This window comes from Acomys russatus, chromosome 25, assembly GCF_903995435.1.
Source record: "Acomys russatus chromosome 25, mAcoRus1.1, whole genome shotgun sequence".
NCBI classification, from domain to species: domain Eukaryota; kingdom Metazoa; phylum Chordata; class Mammalia; order Rodentia; family Muridae; genus Acomys; species Acomys russatus.
In genome coordinates, this window is record NC_067161.1 from 24,642,937 (window position 1) to 24,655,659 (window position 12,723).

The window sequence follows — 12,723 nt, forward strand, 5'->3', positions numbered from 1 at the left end:
CTTGCCTGCCCTAGCTCAGTCAAAGAGGACTGGTCCTTTCATCTTCAGAAACAGAGGGTATGTGCAAATGCATTCGTTTTGGTGATTTTTTTTAACTTGGAATATTTTAGCCCACACTAACCAAAATGATGTCAGGATGATTTTGCTTTTGAAGACTAGCTGTAGCCAAGAAGTATTATTTTTAAATTTATTTTTATTTTATGTACATTATTTTGTCTGCATGTATGTTTGTGTGAGGGTCTACATTCCCAGGAACTGGAGTTACAGAGAGTTGTGAACAGCCATGTGGGTGCTGGGAATTGAACCTGGGTCCTCTGGAAGTGCTGTCAGTGCTCTCAACTACTGCGCCATCTCTCCAACCCAGCCAAGAAAAATTAACAATGTGCTATATCGTTGTATTAGATTTCAAAATCTTTGGCATCAAAGTGATCTGTAAACACCTTACTCCCAATTTCTAAGCCTTTAGGAGAGTCCTACCAATGTGGTCAAATCATTCATTTTTCCCAGCATGCTTTCCCTGGTGTCTGCTCATAAAACCACAAAGAGATGGAATGTAGCTAAATGTTATTGTGTTATTAATTCATATTTTAAACTATCAAAAAATTAATACTATCTCTTCTGTACATTTACCTGAATTATGGGAGGTGGGTCCCATTTGCTTTAAAGGTGCAGGTCAGCCTCACTCGAGCAGCTGACCCCACACCCAGAAATATATTGATAGCGCAATTGGAGTTGGTAGATCATTAAATTTAAAATAAAACAAAGAACAGAAAGTTCCAGGATGGATATGGGAAGATGTAAGGGTGCAACTGAGAGAAATGTGATAAAAATAGGTTTTGTGGAATTTGAAAAGAATTTAAAAATTTAAATAATAAATAACTTTAAAAAGCCTGCAATGATTTTGTTGCAATTCGCCCCTCTAAAGCAACTATTATTTTTATTATTACCTACTTTATATATGAGAAAACAGAGAATACATACAGTAATTTTGTAAAACACAGGGATAAATGTATGACAAAGAACCACTGGATAGCTAAACCTTAAATGTTCTTATAAATTTTAAAAGTCAATTTTGAAAATATTTATTTAGTACATAGACAGATGTGTGTGTGTGTGTTTTTGTGTGTGTGTGTGTGTGTAGCCATAATGTATAAACACCTAGATAAATCATAGTTATAAATAACTGTCCACTCAAATCAATATGAACATTAAGTCATTATTTTGCTAATAGAGTGACCTTACTGTGTGCTTTTCCTCTAGCAGGTATTAGCTAGGAAACACTGTGAAGCAAGTGGATATAGTTCTTAGTAATGTTTCCACTAGGTGAACCTATGCTTTCCTGCTGAAATGCCTCCTGTTTTCTAATTCCTCTGTCTCTGGCTGTGTAAGATTCACACTGATCAATGAAAAGATGAACAGTACCAAGGAAGAGCAGGAGGAGGAGGAGAAGCTGGAAGAGTCTTCACTAGCTCAGCCTTAGTCCTTTGATTGGGAAAGATTGCTTTCTCCTCTTTTGGTATGGTGTTGCTTATCCTTTGTTTACATTACAAAATGGACACTTTGCCTCTTTTTAGCATAGTGTTTGTTTTATGTTTCCTAGCAACACTGTGCAGTGATAGAATGCTGTCTTTGGGGAAAAAAAAATGGCAAGAATTCCTTACACAGCCACATGCCAGATAGGTAACTTTAAGCACATTATGTAATCTTTCCTAGCCTTAGTTTTCCCTGCCATCAAGTTAAGATAAAAGTAATTCATACACAATATGGGCAGTCAACACTTAAAATAATGTGTATAAATATTCCTCCCCTATAAAATTATTATTGTAAATATTGATATAAGTAAAGATGTTATTTTTATTTTAGAGGTCCTAGTAAAAAAAAAAAAGACCATATTTTATAGAGGTATTATACCTCGCGTATAGACAAGTGATTCTCAAGGCTTTCACATGCCACACAAAATGCAGTTATCTAAGATGCGTACCTAAAAGGAAAAGCAACTCCCTAGGTCAAATCACCAGCTCCACAAGCATCTTAATTACTAGGGTCCTGGGATAATGAACCCAGATTCATTGTTCTTTGAGGTTTGGCTCTCAGTAAAACCTCTTCCCATGGGACCTGATTGTGCTTTGTTGTTTCACAAATACCCCTTTTTATGTTTATGGATGACAAATCCAATTTAGGAACATTTCTTAGTACCTGCCTTGATTGCTTCTAAAAACTCCTAACCTTTTCTCTTAATGTAAATTGCTTTTATCAAAGACCCTGAACTAACTCATTTTATATATGTGCGTGTATATATATATATATATATATATATATATATATATATATATATATATATATATAGCAAATAAATTGTATTGCATTTGAGATATCAGTCTGGACCATGAGTTGCTGATAGGAAAAGTGTAACCTCCAGACAAATATCCTTGTCCTTTGTTAGAGAAACCTCACTTCTTAGGATTGTGATGAGTATTTTAATGGGTTATGAATTCTCTGCTGGGAATTTATTTATGGTACCATTAACTTATCACTTAAAATGTACATAAAATCATCAAAGTTACTTTCAAATCAAAGGTTTTTTTATATGAACACAGACACTCCATTAAAAAAAGATAACCAGATTAGCCTATGCCAATAAAATATGATCAATTAAAAGTCCTCAATTCTGTTTCAATAGAGTTTATGGTGTTTGAAAAGAAACAACATTTTGACAAGGTCGCCAAATCCTACACTTCCTACACTGTAGAACCACCTATACAGAGGCTCACTAAGTCTTAGAAGATCTGTATTTGTGCACTGAATAAAAAAAGGATATGCAATTATGAATGGGTGAAACTTCAAATGTTCTTCAAGTTGCCATAATCGGAACTGAGGTGTAGTCTGTGCAGAAAATAGAAAATATCCTACTGCTATCAAAAATATTTTTTCTTGGCTAGAGAGATAGTTCAGTGGATAAAACACTCGCTGTGCAAACATGGGGACTTCAGTTCCAATCCTCAGAACCTATGGGAATCTAGATACAGTCGCTCTGTCTGTAATCTCAGCACTCCTATGGTGAGTGAGCAATCAGACACAGGAGACTCTCCCAACACCCATGGGACAGCTAGTCTGGCATATGCTAGAGAAAAACAAGAAAACCTTTCTCTGGCAAGGTGGAAGGCGAGAACCAATACCTGTGTTTGTCCTCTGACCTTTGCATGTGTATCACATGTGCATGTCTTTGCTCACACAGAAACATGTACATATACACATGCACACACATAATGTTTTAAATGACAACTAGGCTAGGTGAGACCATTAATTATAAATCTATACCAGGTTCTGTTGCATGTACCTTTGAAAATATTGTTTATAGTCTAATAAGTGCTATTTGTTGCACTTACGGTTTCTGTGCTTGCTTGTTAAGATTCATGGATTTAGGGATCGTTATTAATAAAGACATCAATGTCTTTATCAAAAGGAAACCTTTCTCTGTGAATAATAAGTGATGAGCATCATATGGGTCCTATAAATTAATGTTAAGTGGATGGAAGCATGCTTCCTGAGTGTACTATGCGTTTGTAATACACACTACCCATTCATGTCTATTAGAGATTATTAAAATCAAAAGATCTTGAGGGCTCAAAAATCAATGAGATGGGTTTGGAGAGGTGGAATATGAAATAGTAATTCAGCACTAAACTAATTACTTGTTTTTCTTCTTTTATCATTTTAAAGCTCAGTCTAGGGTCAAATGATAATGTGATCATGTTTTGTAGATGGGGAAGACTCACAAGCAGATTGATCTACACATGAACCTCATGTGAACCATTCCCTACTTGTAAAAGGAGGATGCTGTTAATTTCCTTAAGCCTTTGACACCGTGTGTGGATCTAACAATACCAATACCTCCATTTTGATGAGGGTCTGTGAGGTTGGAATGCTTCAGTAGACTTCCAAATGTTTAGATTGCTACTGCACACATCGCGGCATCGTTGTAGCTTCTTATACATACGAGTGCAGCCATTTCACAAGTGTTCTATGTGTTTGTTTCTGTTCTGTGCATCCATATGTTTTTCCTTTTACAGATGGCTATACAACTGACGACATTGAGTTCTACTGGCGCGGTGATGACAATGCAGTCACGGGGGTGACAAAGATTGAGCTTCCTCAGTTCTCCATCGTAGATTATAAACTCATAACCAAGAAGGTGGTTTTCTCCACAGGTTTGTATTGGGGGAATGATTTAAGCAAAACTAGCTTCATCCTATTTTTTTTTCAGGATGCCTTGGAGTGGGGCATAGATGGGAGGTGCTGTACCTTAGGAAGCAGCAGTAAAGAAGTTCTGCTCCTATTCCTATTTCTAAGAGGACTATTCAGAAATACACAGATGTTTTCCAGAAGGCAATCTCAAGCAGATCCCAGCCCTTCTCTTTACCTCTTCTTTGCCAAGAGGAGATGGATTGTTTTGTTTGGTACATGGAGGAGGGGCGTTGTTTTGGGTTGGGTTTCCCCACCATGCCCGCCCACCTAGCCCCTGTAGCCTAGTGCATTGTAAAAGCTGTGTTCTTAGCACCACGTTGGTTCTTTGGTTTATTGCACATAAATCATACTTAAAGGTGGAAATTCACTACATTACCATGGGTGATTTCTTTACTTTAGATTATAATACAAGCAATTAATTTGCTAAGCAAACCCGAAGGCTGTACAGAGTGAGAGCCCACACAGACACCTGGGTTCTGATCATAGACTGAAAAATGCATTCTGTGGTTTCTGAGGGTGTTTTACTGTCACTAGATCCTTATTCTTATATTTAAAAAAAAATTCAAGGTAAACATACTAAGAAGATATAGAAAGAGGGAAACCAAGTGACTGCTCCAAATTCTGTTGTCCTCACAGTTGCGGGGATGGAATGTCTTAGAGGTAATATATGAGGCTGATCAGGAAGAGCAAGGACTCTTTAGTTGCTGGCAAGAATGGAATGTGTTCCCTCTTAAGTTCTGCTGCTCATTAAAACACCTGGCATCTCAGACTAAATTTACAGGAAAAAATATGCCCTTCAGCAGTAGCTAGAGTTACAGTTGGAAAGAAGTGCAAACTTTTCATGGGCCTAGCATGGAAAGTACCCTATAACTACTGATGGATAATGATGATGCTTTCAAATTGCCTTTCTAGGTTCCTACCCCAGATTGTCCCTCAGCTTTAAACTGAAAAGAAATATTGGCTACTTCATCCTGCAGACATACATGCCATCCATTCTGATCACCATCCTCTCCTGGGTCTCCTTCTGGATCAATTATGACGCATCTGCGGCCCGAGTTGCATTAGGTAGGCCATCTGCAGACTGTAGAGTCCTCTCTCTCTCTCCTTTGCCCTTTCTCCCTCTCCCCACTCTTTCTCTCTTCCCCCTTTCCTTTTCTCCTCTCTGCCTCTTCCCTCTCTGTCTTCTCCTTCCTCTCTCCCCTTTTACTCATGTGGTGTGTGTGTGTGTGTGTGTGTGTGTGCATTTTCCTCACTAAGAATTTTGTAGCATATGATAAGACTGGACTTTTCTCATTACGAGAGTTCAGCCATGAGACTTCGATGATCTGACTCAGTGTTAAATCAATTAAACACAAATTAAAGCTCTTCTGTGTCAAAGTTAGTTAACGGTAAAGCTGTGGGTAATGAAATTGGTTTCATCAATTTGATAGTCTTATCAAAACATATTTCATGTAATAATGTTGTATAATTGCTCAATTTGTCTTTATGCTCTTTCACCTGCTAAATGCTTCCTTTTATCCCCTGCCCTAGCATGGAGATAGGCTATGTAACAAATGTATAAGCCAAATGTTTTCTGGTGGTTCATTCATGCTTCAATACAACATGTCCAGGGCAGGAGACAAAGGAGCCATGATGCTGGGACATCCTTTGTCATCTAGTTTATCGTATGCCTGGATTTGTTTTTCTGTCATTACACCAGATGTGATTAAAGTACATTGAGTGGGTATTTTATAAGATTCAAGTAAAGCAAATTATATGACCTTTTGCACAGATATCTCTGCTTACACTTCTAAACAACCCCCTTAAGATAACAAGTTGTTACCTTCATCATAACATCGCGATTATGTCGCTACACTCACAGAAAAGGCACTCGTTTTTCATTCAAAAACATTTGCATCGAACATGTGCTAACACAGCAAGGTACTGAAGATGGAGTTCTCTTTATTCAAACTTACATTCTATCAGTAAATATAAGTAAGAGTCACTACAGCAGGAAGTCAAAAGCAGCTTCAATGTCCACTCACAGACCAAAAAGAATAATGCAAATGAGATCTGTATACAGAATGAAATTTTATTAAATTGTAAAAAGTGAAATTATAAAATTTGAGACAAAGTAGATTAGTCTGGAAATTATATCAAGTGAGGTTCTCAGCAAGATAAATGGCACATTTTTTTTTTATCACATGGGACTGCTAACTTTTAGTGTTTTTACGTGTAAGTATGTAGATATATGTGAATAAAAGTGGAAAAGTCATCATGAAAAAACAAAAACAGGTGTGGAGGAAAGGAAGGAGGGCACCAGAGTTTGTGTGAAAGCTCAAAGGTGGGTACCAGGGTAGAATGGTAAAAGTGGGAGAGAGGGCTGGAGGAGAGGATGACCAGTAAGGAGCAACAAAGATAGTATCTAAAACGGTCATAATGAAACCTAAACTTTTGTGTGATAATTCTAAAAAGATGTTTTTTAAAAAGAGAAACTGAAGAGCCACAAAAATTATAACATAAGGTAAGTCTGCAGAAATAAGTAAGCAAGCATTTTGTAACCATCCGTGGGAGTGTTACCCTGATCAAGGGTACCATCACACAGAAATTGTTACAGGGGAAAAAAAGAGCTTAAAGAAAATAAATATCTAGGAAAATATCTGGGTGATGATAGTCTAAGCTCATGCCAGAAGCTCTTGGATTGGAACGAACCAGGAATGACAATGAGGCACAGGGAAGTATGGAGAGTGGTCATAAGAAAGATAGGAGATGAGGGACTAAAGGGTCAAGAATGGATTCAGGGGTTGGAGAGATGGGCCAGTAGATAAGAGCACTGTCTGCTCTTCCAGAGTTCCTGAGTTCAACTCGCAGCAACCACATGGAGGCTCACAGCCATCTATACTGGAATCTGATGCCCTCTTCTGACATGCAGATCTAGCTAGCACTCAAACATAAGATAAATTCTTTATTTTAAAAAGGGGGAGATTCAGGGTTATGGTTAAAAGCTTTGTTTTTATTCCAAATGTAATAGAGACAATGAGTAGGTAAGTGATAGGACTTAGTGTCAGTTTTACGGGGGTTCCATTGGATGCTGTTAGTTAGCCTGAGGTGGATCAAAGGTAAGAAGGAGGAACAGTGACCTCCAGGAATAACAAATAGGTGATCTCTGTTATGTATCGTCTTAGAATGACATAAACTACCTGTGTAGATGAACTACACATACAATTTCTGCCTAGTTAGTTTTGTGATGGTCTGTCAATTGTGTTTATGGGACCTGTAGAGGACAGTATGAAAAGAGGTTATAGGTAAAGATAGCAGGAGATGGAAGACTAAAGGGTCAAGAAGGGATTTAAGGATGTGGTTGGACAGACAAGTAACTTATTGATGCTTTTAAAAACACTTAAAACATCTTTGTATTTGAACTATTTATTATGAGATACATAACTGCCTTCCAATGACTTCACTAGGCATGACCAGGTTTAGTAAGTGTAAAATATAGATTTTACTATAGTAGAAATGACAAGGAGCAAAATGAAATTGGAAATGTTTCAAAATGACTAATAAAAAGAACATCTGAGATTAGTAAGAAAACATTTTATCTAAAGTAAACTGAAGTCTGGACTTCATGAGCTACTCATGAGCTTCTACTAAAAACAAAATGAAAATTATTGCTGAGAAAGGATTAAAAGAGAAAACTGCATGAGAGAAGTATTTGGACAGTGAAGTTAAAGTTTTGAGCTGTGATTTAGGGTAGGTTTGAAGATGAAGGCTCCCCAGATCTCAGTGCAGCTCAGTGCAGCTCCCCACCCCTGTGATTGTGGTCCCTGTCTGTGCTTTGCTTGTTTTCTCATCACTCTTTTGCTACAAAGCTGGGCTGTATCATACCGAGGACTCTGAACTTGCAATGTTTTTACCTTCCAATGACAGCTTTCAGTTTAACTGCTCTCCACTGTTGGACAAGCAATGATAGCCTGACCCAGGGTGACATTTTCAATAAGGACCACTATAACTGATCTGTGCCTCTTGTCTGTATGTTATGTGTTCAGTTGTCCAACTCAAAAACATGAGCACTCTGGCTCCTATGTCTTTAACCCTCTGCTTCCGGCTTTCACTAGTTGGTGTATGTCATCTGCATAATGCATTCATAGATCGATCCATGTCTGCTTTTTTAATTTACCTTTCCATTATTCATATGGAATATCATGGAAACTTTTTAACTGGTATTTTTTTGTATCATTGTCTTATATTATGTTCTTCATTCCCCACACTGCTACCAGGATGATTTTCTTAAATTCAGTATGTCTGTATTTGTGCTTCCCTATCTACATCTAGACAGCATTGGATAGTATCTTTAAATTAGACTCTCATTTGACCTCCATTTTTCTCTAATATGCATATTAAGATCTTGAAATCTTGTTAAAGAGCTGTGAGCTCTCTCTAATCCAGCCTTTATATGAAGTTTTCCCACCTATAATGTCCTAGAGTCTGCTGTGACCGTTAATCTCCAGTCTCTGGTTGACTGAGCCATATCTACTCATTCCTCTGGAAGTGCCTCCCAGAATCTGTATTCCTATTCCTGACACATCAGGAATCTGAGCTAGGATCATCCCTGTACTAATTTGCCCCAAGTGTACATGTCTATCATAATATTTAATTCATATTTCCAATCCGCTAGTTATAAAAAACTACAAAACGTAAAATACAATTAAAGTTTCCATAACAATTCATGTTCACTGTAAGTTAATTTGCATATATTGCTAGGAAGTGTATAGGCTGGTGTATATAAGTAAGTAAAACTAGCTTTTCTAGCTGCTATGAGAACAGCAAGGAGACAGGAATGTCATTACTCTATTTTTTTCTTTTTCTTTTTCTTCTTTTAGGAATTACAACTGTCCTAACAATGACCACAATCAACACCCACCTCCGGGAGACACTCCCTAAGATCCCCTATGTAAAAGCCATCGACATGTACCTAATGGGGTGCTTTGTCTTTGTCTTCATGGCCCTTCTGGAATATGCTTTGGTCAACTACATCTTTTTTGGGAGAGGACCGCAGCGCCAAAAGAAAGCAGCAGAGAAAGCCGCTAATGCCAACAATGAGAAGATACGCCTGGATGTCAACAAGGTACATTTACAGAGAAATAGTCTTTGTTGCTTAGACTCATAGAAGAACGCTATAGGACTTGATGGAGTTGTTAAGACATAGGAAAACAGGGTTTAAGGGGAAAATGATAATGTCCTCCCAAAACTACATAGATGACACGTGAAAGGCAAAATTGGCTACCCAAATGTATCACCCAGTGCTTGAATTCCCTTTCTGTTAACAGTAGGGATGTTCAAGCTCCATTGCATGATAACCACACAGGCTGTATTTCGATATATGAGAATCATATGTTGTGAATACTTTACATTACTCTAAACTTACTAACTTGTTTAAATTTATTTAAAAAGAAAACTTCATCTCACTCAATGGCACTTGCTGGTACCTAACCTTAATAAAAAATAAAACTGCATTGTTAAACTTCTGCTTCTACTAAATGAAGGCTCTGGACCCAATAGATACATTCAATTTCTTTTAAGATAGAAATAAATGACTTTATAAAGCATTAATTACCTACCAACAACAACCTGAGATTGTGTTTCCTCTCCTAGTAATCAAAATGATAGGGAGAAATGGAGGGAGGGAGGGAGTAATTTTCTCCAGTTGTACATGACTACTTAAAGCCTTCCCCATGTACCACTTACCCCAGAGGACTTCCCTGAAAGCCTCCCATATTTACAAAGTGAAACAGGATCAAAGACTTCCTACACAAGTTTACATACTATTTTCCTTTTCCTTGAAGTCAGGTTTTCATCTCAGTGAAATGCCCAGAAGAGAATTTTTAAAAGATTGAATCCTGGGTCCCTCCTAAGCCTGGACATCATACATTTTTTAGGTTCATTGGCTTATTCTGGCTTGCAAGCCAATTTAGGAATTATCACATTGAGGGCTTTGGCACAGTCTCCATGGAGGGGAGTTTATTTGATCCAAATAACTTCACCTGGCTTACTGTTGTAGAGTGTTCTGCCTTAAACAGAGTAACTATGATGTTATGTCATCATATTCCATGTTTGAACTTTTTTTGAGATAAATCATGTTTTCATTTAATGTTTTCCTAGCATTTTTGAAATAGCATATAATACAGAACTCATTAAATAGTTCACACTGATGTTCTGGGAAAGAAAAATGTGCTTCAACCACCTGTAATTATTAACCATAACATCAGTTTACTAGCTCAGTGACATCTTAATGTCTTCAACTTCAGTTTAGTCCCAAGGATAGAACACAAGTACCCTCCACCACTGGACTTAGACCCAAATCCATTGAAGCTTCTGAGTCATGAACTCAGTTAACCATAGGACCGATGTTTGTTTGTAGACTATATTTTTAATTAAAGACTCATCTTTCTCAGAAGATGATAAGTATAATGATAGATCTTTATAAGTAATCTATAAAGGCCAATAAGCCTGAAGTCTACCAACTGTCCATTTACTCCCAGTGTTCAGGTATGCCATAGCTGGAATCTGCAAGCTGGTAGGCAGCAACAGCCAGCCTATTAGTATGCCTTTCTCAGAGTGACAAATGAAAGCACTGTTAAGTCTGTTTCATGATTCACCAGATATGTAAAGAAAACAGAAAGAATAATAAATAAAACTCGGGTTTGAAATGAGTTAAAGAATGGCCGAATGCAAGACTGACTTAATAAGATACCATCTGATCCGTTTTCACCTTCATCTACATGATCTTTTTATACTAATTTACATTTAAATGATAAAGTTTTAAGATGGAAGCAGTGGAGATTTTAAACAAATGGAACCCAAAGAGCCTTGCAAAGTTTGAAATCCAATTGTTTCCAAACAGAAGCAGGGAGGAGCTCATGGGGTAGGCACTTTTTGATAATGCAAAGACCATCCCCCTGGCTGAGGCCAAGCACAGTGCAGATCATAGCAAGACAGATGACACCAAGAATGCCAAGGGAGCTTCGAATACAGTAGCTGGTTTTCAAAACAGGGAAGTGTGTCTAGAGACATCATCAAACTAGGAGGTGGCTGTTGCTATTAATGACGCAGCCAAGGATGTCAGTAAACCACAGTGCCCAGGACAGCTTCCCAGGATGAAGAATCATCTGGCCCAAAGTACCCAACCTTCCTAATTGAAACCTGAGAAACAATGCCTCCTCCCAACAAGTAGTATATTTGTGTTTCTTTGACCACATAATTTCATCACTTTTGATCAGCACCTCAGTAAAGATATCAAGAACAATTCCACATCAAGTTTTGAATCAACCAGGTTTAACATTTGGATCTGTGTAACAACAGAAAGTAGTCCATCTATCTAGCCTCCAATATTTCATCTATGGAATTGGGTCATTTCTTCTCTCATAATGTTATTATGAAGAGATGGTTTAAAGATTATTATGATAGAGCTGGGCGTGGTGGCGCACACCTTTAATCCCAGCACTCGGGAGGCAGAGGCAGGCGGATCGCTGTGAGTTTGAGGCCAGCCTGGTCTACAAAGTGAGTCCAGGACAGCCAAGGCTACACAGAGAAACCCTGTCTCGAAAAACAACAACAACAAAAAGATTATTATGATAATGTGAAGAGTGTGAGAGGGTCCTCACTATCTAATAGCCATCAATTAAGTAGCATGTATTAATAAATATGTGGCTCTTATGTATGGTAAGCATTACTGTTTTCACATTAAAATAGGCCAACTATATACCTATTAGTACTTATTTCTTTGGTATTACATGGTCCAACATGCCCAATGAAGGATACTATCTAAAATAGAATGTATATCAGAAATTACCATGACAACAAGAGATGCTGTTTTTCAATTATTATTAGCTACCCAATTTACAGCAAACTCATTGTGTCAAATTCTGTCAGTCACATTATAGGGCAGAACATTTGATAACATCTTGACTAGATTAAGACAAAAAGATGTCCATATAGCATTTCAGGTACCGACTTTCCTTCACCCAGCACAAAAAGTCAGAGGAGAGCCACACCAGATTCTGATTATGTAATCTTTTCTTTTGTGTCAGTATCATTGCATAATACCACTATTTCTTATCAGAAATGTCCCTTCTTTTCAATTGTAATTGTAAGATTATTTCCCCCCAAGATTGGACACATAATCAGCTAAGCATTGTTATCTCCTGTAGCAAAAAAATAAAAAGAATCAACCGCTAGGAGAGGGATTAGTGGGTTTTTTTTTTTTTGGTTTTTTTTTTTTTTTTTTTTTTTTCTGTTTTGATGATGTCCTAGAGAGGAAAGGACTGTATCTGACCAGCTGAGATGATTTATAAATTGCACTGTTTCAAGGTCAATGTAGGATGAGATAGGAAATGCCAAAGGGAAAAAGCTGTGCTTACTTCCATATTTTCTTTTTTCTCTTTATTAGTTACTGTTACATTTAAAAAATATATTTTTCATTTTTTAAAATACTTCCCATCC

The 12,723-nt window shown here is 37.4% G+C and overlaps 1 protein-coding gene across 3 annotated transcripts in view; it reads left to right on the forward strand.

Annotated features, from left to right (window-relative positions):
* Gabrb2 (gamma-aminobutyric acid type A receptor subunit beta2) overlaps positions 1–12,723 on the forward strand; it is a 211,879-nt gene that overhangs the window by 172,892 nt on the left and 26,264 nt on the right. For all 3 annotated transcript variants that reach the window (XM_051167771.1, XM_051167769.1, XM_051167770.1), the window contains exons 7-9: positions 4,071–4,208; positions 5,158–5,310; positions 9,105–9,349. In XM_051167771.1, coding sequence (XP_051023728.1) covers positions 4,071–4,208; positions 5,158–5,310; positions 9,105–9,349 — 536 coding nt within the window. The remainder of the gene's footprint in view (positions 1–4,070; positions 4,209–5,157; positions 5,311–9,104; positions 9,350–12,723) is intronic.